At 53.0% G+C, this 18,339-nt stretch overlaps 2 protein-coding genes across 2 annotated transcripts; one reads left to right on the forward strand and one right to left on the reverse strand.

Moving 5' to 3' along the window:
* Window positions 1-125: 125 nt before the first annotated feature.
* Window positions 126-1,433, forward strand: W97_04084 (uncharacterized protein; the record flags this gene model as incomplete). Its single annotated transcript, XM_007781977.1, has 4 exons — window positions 126-383; window positions 443-485; window positions 548-1,322; window positions 1,379-1,433. 4 exons carry the CDS (start codon window positions 126-128, stop codon window positions 1,431-1,433), a joined length of 1,131 nt encoding a protein of 376 aa, XP_007780167.1.
* A 270-nt stretch (window positions 1,434-1,703) lies between these two features.
* W97_04085 (uncharacterized protein) lies at window positions 1,704-18,232 on the reverse strand (the record flags this gene model as incomplete). Its single annotated transcript, XM_007781978.1, has 6 exons — window positions 1,704-1,841; window positions 1,896-6,568; window positions 6,618-8,661; window positions 8,703-11,814; window positions 11,868-11,938; window positions 11,990-18,232. The coding sequence occupies 6 exons, from the start codon at window positions 18,230-18,232 to the stop codon at window positions 1,704-1,706; spliced, it is 16,281 nt and encodes a 5,426-aa protein (XP_007780168.1).
* Window positions 18,233-18,339: the final 107 nt, after the last annotated feature.

Consider the following 18,339-nt stretch of genomic DNA (forward strand, 5'->3'; position numbering starts at 1 on the left):
TTGTTAAAGGACGTTTATACAATGGGAGATCATTAGCTATCAAGCATTGGTGGCCTTAATCACAATACACATGTTGGCTATTGAGCTCTGCCACTTTGCACTGACTGAGCTTTGCTTGATATGCCATGTCACGACAGACTCGAGATGCCACTTCGAAGCCGTGGCCCTCCCCTGGCTTCTCCCTTGGGAACACGCCGCAAGCGGACGGCAAGTGCCGACAACATCCCATCGCTGGAAAGCCGAGCGCCCTTCCACGCTCAAACATGATAATTCGCTCGACTCCAGCATGGCTTCTTGTCCCTGCTGCCCTGCTGCTATGCTTTACAGCCGCGGTACATGCTTCCCTCGGTGACCGGCTACCAGACTTTCGCGAATGCGTCAAGGTAAACACTATGCGTGCCGGACACTACCCACAAACTACGAATGCTGACGAGCTCTCCAGGTCTGTATACAAGCCAATTGCGAGAATGATCCAACCCCAATCCGTACGCATCCACCACTACCTCCCTCCTCCCAGCTCCCCTTACACTAATACCCCCCCCAAAAGCCCTTCACCACCGCCTCCTCCTCTGGACCTGCCCCTCCGAATGCGACTACGCCTGCCAGCACATAACCACCGACACGCGCCTCTCCCGCGACCCGCCCTACCGGCAACCAATCCTCCAGTTCCACGGTAAATGGCCCTTCTACCGCTTCCTCGGTATGCAAGAGCCCTTCTCCGTCGCCTTCTCGCTCCTCAACTTCCTCGCGCACTACACAGGCATGGCCGCTTTGCGTGAGCGCATACCAGCCTCCTACCCTCTACGGAAATACTACCTCCTATTTGGGTATTTCGGGCTCGCGAGCTGGAGCTTCAGCATGCTGTTCCACGCGCGCGACTACCCCCTAACAGAGAAACTGGACTATTTCGCCGCCGGGGCGAGCGTGTTGTACGGGCTGTACTACACGCCGATCCGCATCTTCCGGCTGGACCAGCCTACCTCGGCCTCGCACGCCTCGCTCCTGCGCCTCTGGACCGCCCTCTGCATCGCCCTCTACGCCGCCCATGTCTCCTACCTCGCCCTCTGGCGCTGGGACTACACGTACAACATGGCCGCGAACGTGGCCGTCGGCATCATCCAGAATGTGCTGTGGAGCTGCTTCAGCGTGGCGCGGTACCGCAGCCTGAAGCGCACTTGGGCGGCGTGGCCGGGCTTGATCGTCGCGTGGATTGTTGTGGCGATGAGTTTGGAGTTGCTCGATTTTCCGCCGTGGCGGGGCGTGCTGGATGCGCATGCTTTGTGGCATTTGGGCACGGTGGGGCCGACGGTTTGGTGGTATAGGTGAGTGCAGTGATGTGCTGATGGATATTTTGCGAGGTTGCTGACAAGGGTGATAGCTTTCTGATTAGAGACGCGCAGGAGGATTTGCAGGGGACGCGGTTGAAGGCTTGAGGGCTGAGTGCCTTGCGTCGTGCAGCACGCTGCATGGTTTTGTATATATGTGTAGAAACTGGAGTCTATTCTTTGCGTGTGCTCATCGATCTATGAACATTCGGCCGTTATCGCTTTGAGTATGGAAAAAAACATCATGACGAGGAAAACGCGAAACGCCTATGCAATGCAGAACCCTCTACGCCCCTCCGACCTTAACCGCAAACTCCAGCGTAGCAGAAGAGAAAGACATCCAAACGCGGATGCGGGCCTCGATGACAACTGTACTTCTCACAACACATCTTTTAGCAGCCTCGCCAGATCCTCGACCAATCCCTCCGCATGCTCCAAATCCAGCATCTCCACCGGCCCAAAAACGCCGATATCCAATCCACCATCTCTCACCGTAGCTTCAATATCGAGCGAATGCTGCAACTCAGTCAGAGAACCGCCCTGCCGCCCAGTCTGCCGAGAACCACTTACCAGGTAAGCACCTCCCACCAAGTTCCCCTTCAGCTCCTCAGGCTCAGCAAACGCCTCCTCACCCGACTCCACCACCCTCGCAAACTCCCCCTTCCTCTTCGAACCCACTTCCTCAATCCTAACTCTCCCTTCATCCGCCCCACCCTCTACCTCATCCGCATCCGGCAACTTCAAGAAATTGACAAACGAGTCGATCTTGACGCCAGTCCAGCGCTCAATCTCCCAAAGCCCCACAGCCGAGACCTCCGCGCCGCCAATGTCCTGCAGATCCGCCTGAACTCCCGCTGCCGAATCCAGCACCGCCGTTCGCCGAGGCTGTCTCACGCGCAAGGGGACGAGGTTGACAGTCGGGGCCGCGAGCTCCGCGAGGCCGTCGACGGGGTGAGAGCGGTTGGCGAGGTAGATGCCGAACAGCACATCCTCCGCGTCGTCCTCGCTCGCTTCGCTGCTGCTGCGGGATGCGAGCGTGGCGTAGATCCTGGCGTAGGCGGCCAGGAAGAGCGATTGGATGCTCAGGCCATGCGTCCTAGCGAGGGTTTCGAGCGGCTTTGCGTCGGGAAGGACGCCGGATCTGAAAAGCTCGACTCGTGGGCCTCTTCGTGCTGTGGGCTGGACGAGACGGCGGGTGCGAGCGCCTGAGAGGTAGTTTGTCCAGAAGGACTGTCGCTGGTGGCGAGACTTCTCTGATGCGCTGAGGGCGATGAAGTCCGCGAAGGCGTTTGGCACTGGTGTTGGATGTTGGTTGGAGCTGCAGAAGGCCTCGAGCTGGCGCATCAGATTTGGTAGGCTCACTCCGTCGTATAGTGCATGGTGGATCTTGAGTATCAGTGCCCAGCCGTCGGCCTCCTTTCGAACGTAGAGTCTGACGAAGGGTTGTTGGGACGCGGGTCTGTCCCCGGCTTCCTGCTCAGAGTCGGATCCCACCTCTGTGAATGTCTCCTTGGTGACTTTGACTGTTACCTGTACGAAGGGCATGTCTTGGCTTTCGGTTGCAATCAATACCGTACGGAGGATCTGGTTTGCATCCACCAGCCTTCTCCAGGCCTGTCGAAGGGTAGAAAGCTCGCAGACACCATTGAGCTTGTATTTGAAAGCAGGGTAAAACAGAGTCCCTTCGGAGTTCCTCCATGTGGCGAGCATATACACTTGTCCGGCGGTTGCTGGTAGCAGCAGCTCCACGTTGTCTTGAACAATACCAGCGCAGTTAAGCAGCCATTGTCGATCGATACCAGCCAGCGCTTGCGAAAGAGTTTCTTCTGTGGATTGTCTGTTATCAATCCGCTCCCGCTGCTGGCCATCGACCACAGCAGCCATCTTCTCAATGGTAGCTGCGCGAAGCATGGCGCTCACACTGAGCTTGATCGACTTTTTACGCAGCAAGGACGAGACTTTGATGGCGCTGATGGAGTCGAGACCCATGTGGAATATAGTCATCTCTTTGGAGATATCGCCTTCTGGTATGCCTGAAACTGCTGCGAGAACTTCCCGAATGGAGGTCTCAGTAGGCGACCACGAAACAGCATGATGCGATGTTCCGTTGGTTGCTGACGCGCTACCCCCGACGGTGTCATTGATGTCATCTACGGCAAAGGGCGGAAGTCCGCAGATTGAGACTTTGTCAGCGAATTCAAGAATGGGAGCCTCGGGCGAAACGATCAAACAGCCGAGGACGGAGTCGAGCTCCTTGAGTAGCTCTTCCGTCTCAGCGTTGTTCAAAACTTCATCGCTGCACGCTGTACGCCAGATGAGTTGATCCGATACCGTCTCCATTTCAACACAGACGGGATACTCCACGTTGGAAGCGCCACCGACGGACTCATAGAGGGCTTCTTCAGCCTCTGCAGCAGTTTCAGGGCGCTTTTGGTAGATGAAAAGAGTGTCGAAGAGAGGTTGACCCTGCGAACCGGCGATGGCTTGCACTTTGCGGAGAGGAAAGTGCTGATGCTCCCGGATACCGTTGATGTTTTCCTGTACGTACTGTAGCATCTCTCTCCTCGTTCCGTGGACGATAGAGCGGACAGCTACTGTGTTCATGGTCGGAAACAAGGTCTGCATGGCGTCTTCGCTGTCTCGTCCCGCTAGTACGACTCCGAAGGTGATGTCGAGGTTGTGCACGCGAGAGGCAAGAAGCAAAGCCCAGCAAGTCTGGCCGAGAGCCTGAAGAGTAATGCCCTGGCTTTTGCAGAAGGCATTGAGAGTCTGCACCGATGTTGAGCTGGTTCGCTCCTGGCGGTGAACTTCGGTCTGCTGAACTGCATGGGATCTTCTTGGGAACCTTGTTTTTGCTGCGTTTGAGAGAAATTCCCGCCAGAAGTCTCCTGCGGAAGGACTGGAAGCGCCGAGTATGTCCTCCAGGATGGCATCAAACGGCGGGCGTGAAGTCGTATGACCGCCATATGCTCTGCGCAGGTCATCATGGAAAAGCCCCAAAGACCATCCGTCGTACAAAGCGTGCGCAATTGAGAACGCCAGATAGACTTCAGCCTCGGACCGTACAAGAGTCAATTGTATCAGGTCGTCTTCGCATTGTGAGGCCATCGCGATCTGCCGATGCTGCTCAAGAATCCCAGAAATACCATCAGTGCCCGAGAGTTCGACCTCTTCCCACTTTAGCGGCAATCCCGTGTGGACAAGCTGAGCAAACGCAGAGTGTATGTCTGGATCGCCAACTTCGGCGAATGTTGTGCGGAGGATTGGCGTCTTGTTCATGACATTCTGCCACGCATATTTCAATCTTTCAATGTCAACGCCTCGACTAAGCTTGAGTACATCATGGTTGTAGTAACGGTTGAACTCGGAGTTGATCATTTCAGCAACCATAGCCTCTTGGAGTGGAGTGACAGGCAGTACTTGTTCTATGCCGGTCAGATCTCGGCCGACGCTCTGGAAGTATTGTCGAAGGTCTTGTTCTATCTTCGGCAACTCAATGCTTTTCTTCCCGTTCAAGTTCGCTGAATTGTCTTGGGAGATCTGCTTCAACATTTTGGGAATCGTTGGGCTGCGCATGATGCCGCTGACCGGAATGTGAATTCCCAAGCCTTTGAGTTTTGCAGACAGCTTAATGGCATCGATGCTGTCGAGGCCCAAGTCAAATATGGAGACGTGCTCGTCAACCTCCGAGTTGTCCACTCCCGCAAGTCCAGCTACAGCGTCTCTGATCCGGAGGGCCTGCGGTGTCCATTCAAAATCTTCAACACCGTTCAGATAACCATTGGAGTGGCCATTCACGGACGACTCCCTGGGAAGAGATGAGGCAACGTCTATATGTACGGTGTCCGCAACACGTGCGTCGGGGTCGTTTAGCAGATTCTGTAAAGCGTTCTCAAAGGCGCGCAACAGATCCGCCGAGCTCTCTTGGTTAGAGACGTGGCTTTGGGTCACAAGGGTAAGCTTCAGGCTGGATTCTGTCTGCTGCTCCACCTCGAATGCCAACGGGTAGTCGGCCTGAACCTCCGAATCCACAGGCGTCCATAAACTCTTGATCCCGGAAGCCACCGGATCTTCCACCACTTTCTGGAAAACGAAGAGCGTGTCGAAGAACGGATGGTCCGATGTGCGCTTACACCACTTCATAACGTCTCTTAGTGCTGTGTGTTGGAAAGGCAAAGCCTCCAGATTGAAATCGTGACACCTTCTGACTATCGAGGACCATGTATCTTGAGCAGTGAATCGCAAGTGGAATGGGACAGTGTTGAAGAGCGGACCTATTACTTGCTCCACACCCTCAAAGTCGATGGACCGACCTGAGACAACCATTCCGAATGTGACATCGCCGGCGAAACACTGCTGCAGGACGGCAGCCCAACAAGCCTGTATGAGCGCTTGAAGAGTCACATTGAGCCTTCGCCGAACTGTTTCAAGTCCGTCAAGGTTCTGAAGCTCAACGACCACCGAGGTGTCATCGTCACCAGCGTGTGATACTAGACATGGCATTGGCCGCGGCCGAGCGTTGGACAGGTTGTTCGTCCAGAATTCCCGGGCACCGCCGATCTCCCGTAGGGGACCGTATGGTAGAACGTCCTGGAAGGCAGGCCCGTAATCAATATCTTGCGACTCTCTGTATTCCGCTTGGACCTTCTGAAGTAGGATCGGCAAGCTAGCGCCATCGTAGAGAGCGTGAAACAGATGTACTGCCATGATGGTGGCACTGGGTAAGCGAGCAATAACAATCTCGAACGGTTTGCTGAAGTGATCTCTGTTTTGCCTCCACCACTTGTGCACGCGGTTATGAAGAAACTCTTCGGAAGTCATATGGTCTGGGACTGTGCATTCGATCCATGGCAGCTGGCCTTTCCGCAGTGCAACCTGTATATGACCCTGCTCAGTAGGGATGAACCTGGTACGGAGCGTCTGAACGCTTCGAAAGGCTTGAGCCCAAGCCCTCCGCAACCTAGCTAGGTCGGTCCCGTCCAAAATTGCGAAATAGAAGGCACCAAAATATGCCGGTTCTTCGCTCTCCAATGACCTAGAGATAATCCCTTGCTGTAAGGGTGTGGTAGGCGCAATGCTCTCTATCTCTTTTTGCTCGATACCAAGGGCGTGAGCAGCAAAGCTCTTGTAACGGTGTTGACATGCTGCGATAAGCTGCTTTGCTGTAGTTACTGAGCCATCTGAGGCAGCTTTGGAGGACTTCCCGGAACCCATTACTTTGGCGAGTCGAGGTATCGTAGGGTCTACAAAGTATCAGCAGTGGTAATTCTTTTGCCCTCAAGGCAGACTTACTTCTCAAAATCAAAGACGCATGAGCGTTTCCAAAGCCGGCCTTCTTGAGAGCGTGAGAGAACCCCAGGACTGAAATGGAGTCGAGGCCTAGTTCAAAAATGGTGGAGGATCTGCTGATGTCATCTTCGTTGATCTGAGCCATGCTTCCAAGTACCCCAGCAATCTTCCTCTCCTCTTCGGACATTGAAGTACTATCGTCCTCTCTCAAGCCAGACAGCCTCTGCAACTCATCCGGAGTCCTTTCGTCATACAAGTTCCTGAGTCGGTTTGCATCCGCTTTGTTGTTGGTGGACAAGGGTATTGCTGTAAGAGGCACTACATGGGTCGGGACCATGTATCCTGGTAGTCTGCCTTGACAAGCTTCCCGAGCCGCAGCAGCGATCTCAATGTCTTGCGAGTCGGTAGAAACCCTGGGATTTGTATTCGGGCCAGTCGAGAGCTCGCGGACTACAAAGCTCACAAGCTGCTCTTTCTGCTGCTTTGCATGTTTCAGAACCAGAGTAACCACTTCCTGGATCCCATCAACTTCTTGCTTGATAACGCTGTTGATCTCTCCAATCTCCAACCGCTGACCGCGAAGCTTCACCTGATCGTCGGCGCGGCCCAGAAAGTCAAAAGTGTTGTCGTGTAAAATTCGCACAAGGTCTCCAGTCCTGTAGACTCTTTCGCCGAAGCTTTCGAGCATCGGGAATCGTTCATGCGTGAGATCCACCCGGTTTAGGTAACCCTTGCCGACCAGCTTGCCGGAGACACACAGCTCTCCGACCGCGCCACGCAGGACTGGCACATCAGACTTTGGCCGGAGTACGTAAGAACCGACGTTATCGAACTGTCGTCCAATGTTGGACGGTTTGCCATTCTCAGGAACTCTCGGAAACATGGTGACGCCGATAGTGGCTTCAGTCGGTCCATACCCATTGTAGATGACTCTTTTGGGGCCCCAGGTGTCCAGAATTTCCTGTTTTAGCTGCTCACCACCAGTGATGAAGACGCCTTTACAGAGGCTTGGCACATCGTCCGGATGAAGTACTCTTGCAAGACTTGGAGTCAAGTCGATATGCGTGATACCTAAGGTTCGAATTGATCCTGCCAAATCCTCGAAGATTAAGTCCCTAGGAGCGGATACCACTCGAATGCCTACTGACCAGCTCCAAAATTGCTCGAGCACACAGACATCGAAGTGGAAAGAGGCGAATTGCAGCCAGCGAGAGTCCTCATCCCAATGGCCATCGAACATCCTCGTAAAAGCGAGCATGGCCTGAACGGCGTTCTCGTGTGTCAACTCACAACCCTTTGGCGTGCCCGTCGTACCTGAAGTGTACAAGCAGTAGGTGCGGTCCCACGGGTTTATAGTGCGCGTCAAATCGGGTGAGCGATCGGACAAATTTTCTGCAGTATAGTCGTCATCCAGGTTGATAATGGGTACCTTGATCTCCTGCGGGAATTGATCTGACTGCTCCCTCATAGACAGTACAATTGACGCGATCGAGTCTTCTACAATGAAGGACTTTCGACTGATAGGGGCCCCATGATCGAGGGCAACGAAAGCGCAGCCTGCCTTCAGAATGCCCAACATGGCAAATGAAGCCTGCGGACATTTGTCGAAGCACATTGCCACAAGATCGCCAGGCTTGGCGCCGCGTTTGAGCAGCAGATGAGCGATTTTGTTTGCTTCGGCGTTCAGTTGTGCGTAGGTCCAGCAGCGGCTGACAACGCAACCATTATCGAGACTTGTTGCAAATTCGAACGCAATTCTCTGCGGATTCATCCGGGCACCCTGTTCCACAAACTCATGCAGTAGCTTGACATCCGATCTAAGCTCCGGAGATTTTGCTGGAGTCACTGAAGTCAGCGCTGGATTACTACGCAAGAACTCGTCAAAAGAGGCATCAGGAGACACCATGAGATTAGTTAGCAGGGCGTCGAGTTGATTCAGTAGCTTTTCCACCTGTTCTTTAGGTATGACGTCCTGGAGATACGTAATCCTGAACTGGAGATGTCGATCCGCGAGCGGTTCAAGTTCCACGGATATAGTGTACTGACTCTGTTAGCATGGATCAAGCTGAAAAATGTGGGAGTGCTTACGTCTGCCGTAGCCTCTTCGTCCTCGATCTTCCAAGGCATATCCCATTCATGGTGATGTTGCAACTTTTGATACGCGAACAGAGTATCGAACAGAGTCCCGTCACCGTGGCCGGCCAGACGCTGTATCCTAGTCAAGGGCGTGAACTGGTGTCTTTGTACAGCAGAATTGAATTGCATCATGTGGTTCAGAAGCAATCGATTGCTGTCTGTGGGCTTGCAGGTAAGTGGCACTGTGGTGATGCATGGGAAAGCAACCGACTGTGCACCCTGTATGGTACGGCCGGATAAGACGACTCCGAACGTAACTGCCGGCTCACCGATATAGGCTGAGAGCAGACGAGCCCATGCCGCTTGCCCGGCAGCTTGTATAGTGATATTGGCTTTGCGGCACCCTTGCTCAAGCTCCATGATGGTTCGGGAATAGGCTTTTACCAGAACCTGCGACTTGCGATTGCATACCCGGAGAGGCGTCATGTTGGGAAATTTACTGGTCGGCATATGATGTCCTTGTTTCTTCCAAAATTCATAATCCGCTCCATTGTCTTCGTTACTTCCTGTGAGTATCGCGTCCAGTACCGGCTCGATTGGCCGTGCTGGCTTCAGTGGCTCGCCGTTACATGCAGCTGTAAGATCTTCCAGGATGATACGGAGACTTTGCGCATCGTAAATGGCGTGCAGCATGCAGACGTGCATCACCAAGCCGTCGTCAGCAGCCACGATGATTGCACGCCACTGAGGGCAGTGTAACGATTGCGATGCGTCAGTCGCCGCTTTCTGGCGCCATGCCTCAATTTCTTTGTCTGACATGCTCTTGTCCTCAATGATAGTTAACGGCACGATATCCGGTGAGTACTTGTGTATGGCCATAGCGAAGGAATGCTGTAAATGATTCACATGGACAAATCCGGTTCGCAGCATTGTATGCTTGCTACATACGGACTCCCAAGCGTTGCGCAAGGTGGAGCAAGTGACCTCCGGGTCGATACCAAAGCGCAGATAGTTGAAGTACATCTTGCCCTGAGACCGCACATATGGAGCGATCAATCCGGTCTGAAGCGGAGTACATGGCAACAAGGACTCGATAGTCTCGACCGGTATGCCGACATCTTCGCAAGCAACAGGTAGGAATTGGCTGGCGAAGGCCTCAAAGTCGAAGCGGCGCTGCTGAGGGGACTGAGACCTGTGCAACTTGGTCAAGGAGGAAGCCAGATCTGCGCAGGTCGGATGTTCAAGAATGTCACTTGCAATTACTTGCAAGCCCTGATTTCTCAGCTCCGAAGCTACTTGGACCGCACTGATGCTGTCAAGTCCGAGCTGGTAGATAGTGGTGCCCCGCTTGATGCGCTCAATTGATGTTCTGGACAGCTTTGCGAATGCGGATCGGATCTGTGATTCAGGCGTGGTCCAGTCCTCGTTCGTATCGAGGGTGCCATCTTCATCGGCGTCAATCATGTCCGCGGCACGTTCCTCAAATAGGGCTCGCAGCCTCTTTTTGTCAACCTTGCCAGCAGCTGACAATGGGATGCGCTCGAGAGTGAGGAAAAATGTGGGGACCATATACGACGGCAGAGAAGCACTCGCAGCAGATCGGGCTGCGTGTTTGATGCCGTCGTGATCGAAGTCGCCCTTGTTGGAATCCAAAGCTAAAAATGCGACCAGTTGGTCCTTGGAGCTGTTTGGTAGGCGTAGCACCTGGGTTGAGGCATCTTGAATCCGGTCGTCCGAGTTCCGAATGACTTGAGTGATCTCGCCCAGCTCAACGCGAAGCCCGCGGATCTTTACCTGGTCATCGGAACGGCCAATAAACTCAAAAGTCCCATTGTTGAGCATACGAACAACATCGCCGGTCTTGTAGAGCCGCTGACCGTCCCTTTGTATAAAGCGTGATCCAGTCAATTCCTCGTTTGCGTGATAGCCTCGCGCCACTTGATGGCCGCCAATGTGCAGCTCACCGGAAGCCCCAACCGGCAGGACGCGGTTACCGTCCGAAGATAAGACAGTAAAAGTGGTTGTCGGAAAGGGCTTGCCAATAACGGCGGACTTGACCTCCGAATCCACTGGGAAAATGGTACAACAGAAAGCAGCTTCCGTCGGTCCATAGGAATTGACGCATTTCCCAGCCCACTCGTCGACCAAACTCTGTGGCATGGCCTCGCCGATACAGTAGAGATATTCGATTGTGGGTACGGATTCGCTCGAAATGTTCGATGCCACCGACGGCGTCAGATCCATATGAGTAATCGCTAACGAGTTGATGATTGAAGGTGTATCATCAAGCATTGTCCGCTGTTCAGCTGCACAAAGACAGAAGCCAAAGGACCATGCCAGGAAGCAGTCATAGTAGCACATATCGAACGTAGTAGCCGCAAACTGGAGCAAGCGAGTGTCATGATTCCATGGTATGATGGAACGAGAGCTCTCAACGGTCTGAACTGGATTGCGGTGCTCTACGCTGACTGCTTTAGGCTTGCCAGTCGAGCCCGACGTGTATAGCCTGTATGCCAGATTGATGTCCTTCAAATCTGGAACAACTGGGTTTGATGTGGGATACGAATCAATGCGACTGATGTCGATGGTTTGTACGTCGCCAGCCCATGACACATCGATGCCGTCGGAATGGAGAACGGTCTTCGCATTGAGCTCTTCAAGCATGTACTGCTTCCGCTGCACCGGCAAGTCTGGATCAAACGGCGTAAAGGCGGCTCCGGCTTTCAGAACCCCCAGAACGCTTGCATAGAATAGAGGCCCCTTTGGAATGCAAACCGGAACAGCATCTTCAAGGCCAACGTCGGCTTCTAGCAAGGCGTGCGCTATGCGGTTAGATTTCTGGTTCAGCTCTTCGAATGTATATTGAGTTCTAGTGCCATCAACATGCTGGAAAACGAGAGCCGGGGAACTCGGGCGGGCGGATGCATTCTTCTCGAATGCAGAGTGGAGGAGTGGTCCGTCCTCGGGGTCATATCTGGTGGGATGCGGATCGCTGATCGAAAGTAGGTGGCTTGGTAGGTGTGCCAAATCGGTTGTCGGTGCGTGAGGATACTGAATACATGAGTTCAATGCGGACAGAAAAGCCTGAGCAACGTTCCGCGCGCCTTCGGCGAACATAATAGATCTGTCTAATGTTAGCTTTACAAAACCCTGTTGAAGTACCGCTGCAGAGCTTACTCCTGGAAGTGTAATGCTAAAACAAGGGTATCATCTTTAACGTTAGGTGTCAGCTCCCATACAAGCGGCAGCTGTTGCAGTATCAGTAGCCGTTCAACCGTGGGCCAACGGTGCTCACTTACGTCCATCTCCCCCAGATCTTCTTTTAGCTTCCAGATATGGCTGTTCAGCCCTTCAGAAGGCTGCTGCAAAAGGAAAAGGGTATCAAAGAGGCGACTTCCGTCAGAACCGAATTGAGACTGAATGCGCCGAAGCGGCGTTAACTGAAACGGTAAGACATCGGCATTCGTGTCTTGCAATGCTCTCATGAGCTCTATATTCTGTGTCTGTGTCGCAAAAGTAACTCTGACCGGCAGAGTGTTGAAGCAAGGCGCAACGAGTCTCTCCAAACCATCCACGGGAAGCGTGCGGCCAGAGTAGACGTTGCCAAAGCACAAGTCTGTCTCGTTCAGATACAGCGCGAGAACTTTCGTCAATGCAGCTTGTCCCAGGGAAAGCAAAGATACTGACAACTGCCTACATCGCGCTTCCAAGGCGTTGAATGACACCGGTAGCGTTTCTGAATGGACTAGTCTTTTAGTCATGCGTTTGCGGGAGTTGTAAGATCTGCCTGTGAGGTCCGGAAAGGCGGAGGGCTCAAAAGCACGGAGCATCTCTCTCCAAAACTCATCGGTTGTGTCTTTCCTCGTGGCCAACATCTGTTCAAGATAAGGCTCGTATAGAACCGCGGGCGGGAGACTCTCGCCTTGGTATGTTTGCTCAACTTCGTGAAGCAGTTCTGCAATGGCAGCACCATCATACAACGAGTGATGACAGGTGAAGAGAAGGTACTTCGAGCCTCCTGAGACAGCTGTGGTAAAGTACAGAGGAGGCCGGTACGACTCTATGAGGGATGAGATGGTTCTACGAGAACGATCATTAAAATCATCCGATAAATTTCTGGTTTCTGACTCGATCGCATCCCAAGGAGGGTGGGTGTCTTCCAAAACGACTTGAGCGAACGGATATTCGGGCTCCTCTGTCGGTACGAAGCAGGTTCTGAGGATATCGTGTCTGCGGCACATCAAGACCCAGCAGTCTTTGAGCCGATCAAGTTCACCAGTGACCTCGAAAGTCATCTGGTTGCAGTACGTCGATGTCGCTGAGGAGGCGCCAGTCGAAAGCATGGCTTCCTGCAAAGGCGTGCAGGGTAAGACCTTCTGAGGCTTGTTTCCGTGTTCGCGAACAATTTTCTGAATCCGCGACAGTGTTTCATCAGTAAAGACTTTGTCAAGATCTACCTCTAGCGCGGGCTTTGGAGACCTCTCCTCAGACATCTGACGGCTTAGGCGGGCTATGGAAGGATTCTTGAGTATAGCAGAGACTGCAATCGTGGGAAAGCCGATATCTTTCAATGCTCTTGAGAACGCGATGGCAGATATGGAGTCCAGGCCAAGGCTAAAGAATGAAGAGTGTCGTTTTACTTCACCTGCAGCGAGATCCAAGACTTTCGCAAGTGCTTCCGCCATACGGTCCTCAGTCCCGGTCCAGTTGGCTCGATCTTCATCTCCTCCTTCTGAGGAGGCTTGCGAGACTGCGTTCAGGTAGTCCAAACTCAAGCTCTCGTAGCTCGCTTCAATCTTGCGTCGATCGACCTTGCCTTGCACAGTCATAGGGATAGAGGCGACTGGTACCAGTGCCTTCGGGATCATGTAGACAGGAAGCTTACTCGACAATGTTTCATACAACCGTGCAATGATGACTGTTAGAGCTGTTTCTGCAGGTAGAACGAGATGGTCTCGAGTTGAGCTACTCGAGGGAACCCAGAATGCGACGAGCTGTTGCACGTTGAACTTATCGTTCCGGATAATGAGTGAAACACAGTCGCGGACCGCCTTGTCATCCAACACACAGCTATTAATCTCGCCAAGTTCGACTCGCTGACCACGGATCTTGACCTGGTCATCTGAGCGGCCAGCGAACAGTATGGAATCGTCGGTAAGTAGCCGTCCAAGATCACCGCTGCGGTAAAGTCGGCCGAACTCAGGATGGTCTATGACTTTTGAAGCCGTGAGCTCGGGTGCATTCAGATAGCCCCGGAACACTTGATCACCGCCGAAACACAGCTCGCCAATGCCGCCTTTGGGCACAGGTTTCGTGCCGCCCTCTTCCAAGATGAAGACCGATGTATTTTTGAAAGGTCCTCCGATGTTGTTGATTAAATCCGTGGGCGCGACTTCCCCTTTAACCGTGCAAATGTTCGTCGTTTCAGATGGTCCATACCCCTGGTAGAGGCCCCTACCTGCCCACGCTCTCCGTACATGCTCCGTCACAGCTTCTCCGGCGGTGACAAGAAATTTCACTTTTGGCACGTTGAGGGGGTGCACTAATGCAGCCACTGTAGGTGTTAGACTGAGGTGGGAGATGTTCATCTGGCGGATAGCATTCTCCAAATCATGAAAGAGGACGTCTTTGGTAGCAGAGCAAAGGCACATGCCAGAGTACCAGGCGAAGAATATCTCGAACACGGAAACGTCGAACGCTTGGGAGCAGGATTGCAACAGCCGGGACCCTTCAGAAACTGGATAAATCTCACTCAAGACCTTCAGATTGCTGACAAGGTTGTCTTGTGTCACGAGTACGCCCTTCGGAGTACCGGTGCTGCCGGAGGTGAACACGGCGTAGGCTAAGTTGGATCCCCGATAGGGTTGGCAAAGGTTGTGTTCTGGGTACATCTCGAGATCAAGCTGATCCACAAAGATGATCTCACACTCTGCATCTTTGGCAAGGTTGGATGATGCTCCCATTTGAGTGAGACAGAGTTTGACTCCTGCCTCCTGCAGGATATAACGGATTCTTTCTTGCGGCGTTTCGGGTGTGACTGGGAGGTATCCTGCACCTGCCTTGATTGTAGCTAAGATGGCAATGTAGAGCTCCAGGCTTTTCTCCATGCAGATGCAGACAAGGTCATCCGGATGAACACCCTGAGCTTTAAGAAAATGGGCAAGCTTGTTGGACCGAAGATTGAATTCTTGGTAGGTGATAGTCCGGGTCTGAGTCGACGTCTCGCTAATCGACTCAGCAAACACTACGGCCAGATCGTCGGGACTCGTCGTAGCCCTCATTTCTACAGAGTGAGTAAGGCCTTGGCTGGTATCTTGGCGCTCGAAGTATGGGTTTGCGACGGACAATGTATGCATGGCGAAGATGTCGCCCAGATCGTCAACACTACACTCGACGTTGCGAGCAAAATGGGTGACAAGCTGATCAAGCTGCTCGAACAGTAGCTGCATATGAGCATGAGGTACTGTGGATTTCTGATAGGTGGCCTTGGCGGTAACATGATCCGCTCGCGGCTCCAACTCCATGATGAGCTTGAACTCCAGTTGATCTGCAGAGTTGATTTGACGAACACTTCTGGACTCGCTGCTGTGACTTTCCAAGCTTTCCTGCCACACTAGTAGCGTATCGAACAGAGCAGTGCCTGGTCTCACACCACAAGCCTGCTTGATATCCAGCAGCGGGAGGATGCAGTGCCGAAGCAGGTCTCGGTTCAAACATTGTATGCTTAGCAGCAGGTCTTTAACGGTCCTGGAACGCGAGATATCCACACGTAACGGCAGTGTACATATACATGGACCAACGATGTCTTCGATGCCAGTGACGGGAATCGTGCGGCCTGAGGTGACGGTGCCGTAGACGACATCACTGCTTCCAAAGTAGTGACTGAGAAGGTAGGCAAATGCCGCCTGGAAGAAAACCTGTGGGTTGATGCTAAGTTGACTGGCCAGCGACTTTACATCCTCCCATGGTATTGCCAGTTTGTATCTCATCGATGTCAGCGAATCGTCTTCGTGGAGACGTCCATGCAGGTTTGGAAAACTTGTCGGGGTGAAGTCTGCTAGATGCTTGGCCCAGTATTCTTTCGCGAGCTCCCAATCCTCGATGTGTTTGACTGAGGCATAGAACTCAGCAACGGGCCGGAACTGTGGTCCGTTGCTTAAAGATTTACTAGCTACAAGACTGTCGAGATCTTTGAGCATGAGGTCAACAGACCATCCATCATACAGGGCATGATGCAACTGAAGGAGCACGCGTGACCTATCACCGGTGCAGTTAACCTGGATCTTCAGCGGCCGAAGTAACGCTCCCGAACTGTGAACGTCATAGGCGTAGTTGAATTGAGTAACTTCTAAGATTTGCTCGTTGTTCAGCTCTGTCCAGACTACCTGAGCATGAGAATGCTTCGATGCTGCTACAGTAACAAACCCCGAGCGGAGTGACGAGTGCTTCACTGCCAGCGCCGAAACCCAGTACGTGATGGCTTCGGCCGTACTTCCGGCAGGGAACTCAAGCTCTATCCAGTTACAATAAGCTTGTGGCCGGACAGCGCTCTCCGCGAGCATAGATGCTTGAAGGGGAGTGCAACGAAGGACGTCATAAACTTGCGACTGGCACGACACCATGTCCGGACCGTTCAGGATTACTGCTCGCAGCTCTTCAAATATGTCTGTTTTTGGAGCTTCATGCTCTCCATTATTCGGTAGACTTTGTTTTTTGTCGATGGTATTCCGGAGAGTTTTTACGTCTTTTGCAGCCAGTATGTCGACAGCTGTCAGGGAAAATCCCGCTTTCCGGAGAGACGACGCGGCTCTGATTGCGTTCAAGGAATCGAGTCCAGTGGTCGATAGAACAGTGGACGATGTGGTTCTTTGGTGAAGGACTTCTTGTATAATTTCGCATATCTTTTGCTCAGTGCTGTCGGAGTAGACACCATCATCCCGGACAGCGTCTTCCTTACACCGTTCATAGTCACTCTCCAACCTCTTTCGGTCGATCTTTCCAGATGACAACCGAGGGAGTTCTGAGAGAAGTATGACGTCGCCAGGAATCATGAAAGCTGGGAGCCAGCGACGACACATGTCTAGTACTTCTTGCTTCGACGTTCCGCCGTCGTCGATCAAACAGAATACTACCAGGACGCTTGCAACTATGCTTGCAGTTACACTCCGGCAACCCGGAACACGAGCGACTGCTTGCTCAACTTCGCCGAGTTCGATACGTTGACCTCGTAGCTTCACCTGCCCGGTGACGATGCGTCCGAGACACTCAATGGTTCCGTCGGGCAGCATCCTTGCCTTGTCGCCGGTCCGGTACAGTCGGCCGTGTTCCTTTGTCTCAACAAAAGCCGTGGCGGTCTCCTCGGGCCTGTTAAGATAGCCGTTGGCCAGCTGATGTCCGCCGAGAGCAAGTTCACCGATGTGGCCGATCGGTAAAATATCTACATCGGTCCGCTTCTGCGATTCGGGCGCAGAAGGGCCAACGATAAAGGTTGACACAGTATCAAGTGGTTTCCCAATCATACCTACTTTCGATGATGCCTGGAAATCCAGCTGCACAGTGCAGTGTATCGCGGCTTCTGTGGGGCCGTACATCCCCCACAGGATACTATGACGCTCTTCTTTGCCTCCGAACTCATTAGTGACAGGTGTTGTAAGCATCTCGCCAATGGTAAGAAGTAATTTCAGACCAGGCGTAGAGTCCCTGCTACGCAGTAAAGTTGCCGCAATGGTAGGAGTCAGCTCTGCAGCATCGACCTCCAGCTCATTGATGACGTTTGGTAGATCGTCCAGTAAGCGATCACGATCGCAGCCAACAAGGGTGCGACCTCTTAATAAGGGAAAGAAAATCTCGAACATTGATACATCGAACGTTGGTGCAGCAAACTGCAGAAAGCGAGAGAATGCAGGGATGTGCCGATCGTGAGCCAGTAGACTCTGGGTTACCGCGAAATGAGATAGGCCGACGCCTTTAGGAGTGCCTGTAGATCCAGAAGTATACATGACATAGGCGAGGTCCTCCGGCTGCGGCTGTGAAATTGAGGCTGCGCGACCAGCAGCTGCAGGAGGGGGTTCTTCGTCGATGCAAATGATTTCCAGGGTATCGTCTTTAGGTATCCTGACATTGAATTCGGATGTAGTAAGAATGATCCCTGCAGAAACATCCTTGAGAATGAATTCCAGGCGTCTCTCTGGCGCATCTAGATTCAACGGGCAAAATGCCGCGCCTGCTTTGAGAATCGCAACCAACGCAATGTAAAGCTCCGGAGATTGCGGTATCAGAACTGGTATGACTTGCTTTTGCGGGCTGGCCTTCGTTGCAAGTGATTGCTGGAGCCTCGTCGCCCAAGCTGTCGTGGTAGAGTCCAGTTCAGAATAAGACATACTCGTATGGCTCCCGTCCTTCCGCAAGAAATCTATGGCGCAAGTCTGGGATGACCCGAGATCTAAGAGGTGGTGCAACAACCGTGGTCCATCAAGCAACTTTGGGCTCCGGTTTAGCACAGACAGAGTTGGTTGTGCAACAACTGCTGTACTTTCTAACATTCCCTTCATACCTAAAGTCCACCGAATAGCATGTTTCAGCTGTTCTGCGAACTCTCGCAGGTGATACTCCGGGACATGCCGCGAAGCGCGGAGTTGACCCTGGCCCG

Source organism: Coniosporium apollinis, assembly GCF_000281105.1.
Source record: "Coniosporium apollinis CBS 100218 chromosome Unknown supercont1.17, whole genome shotgun sequence".
Lineage (NCBI taxonomy): Eukaryota > Fungi > Ascomycota > Dothideomycetes > Coniosporium > Coniosporium apollinis.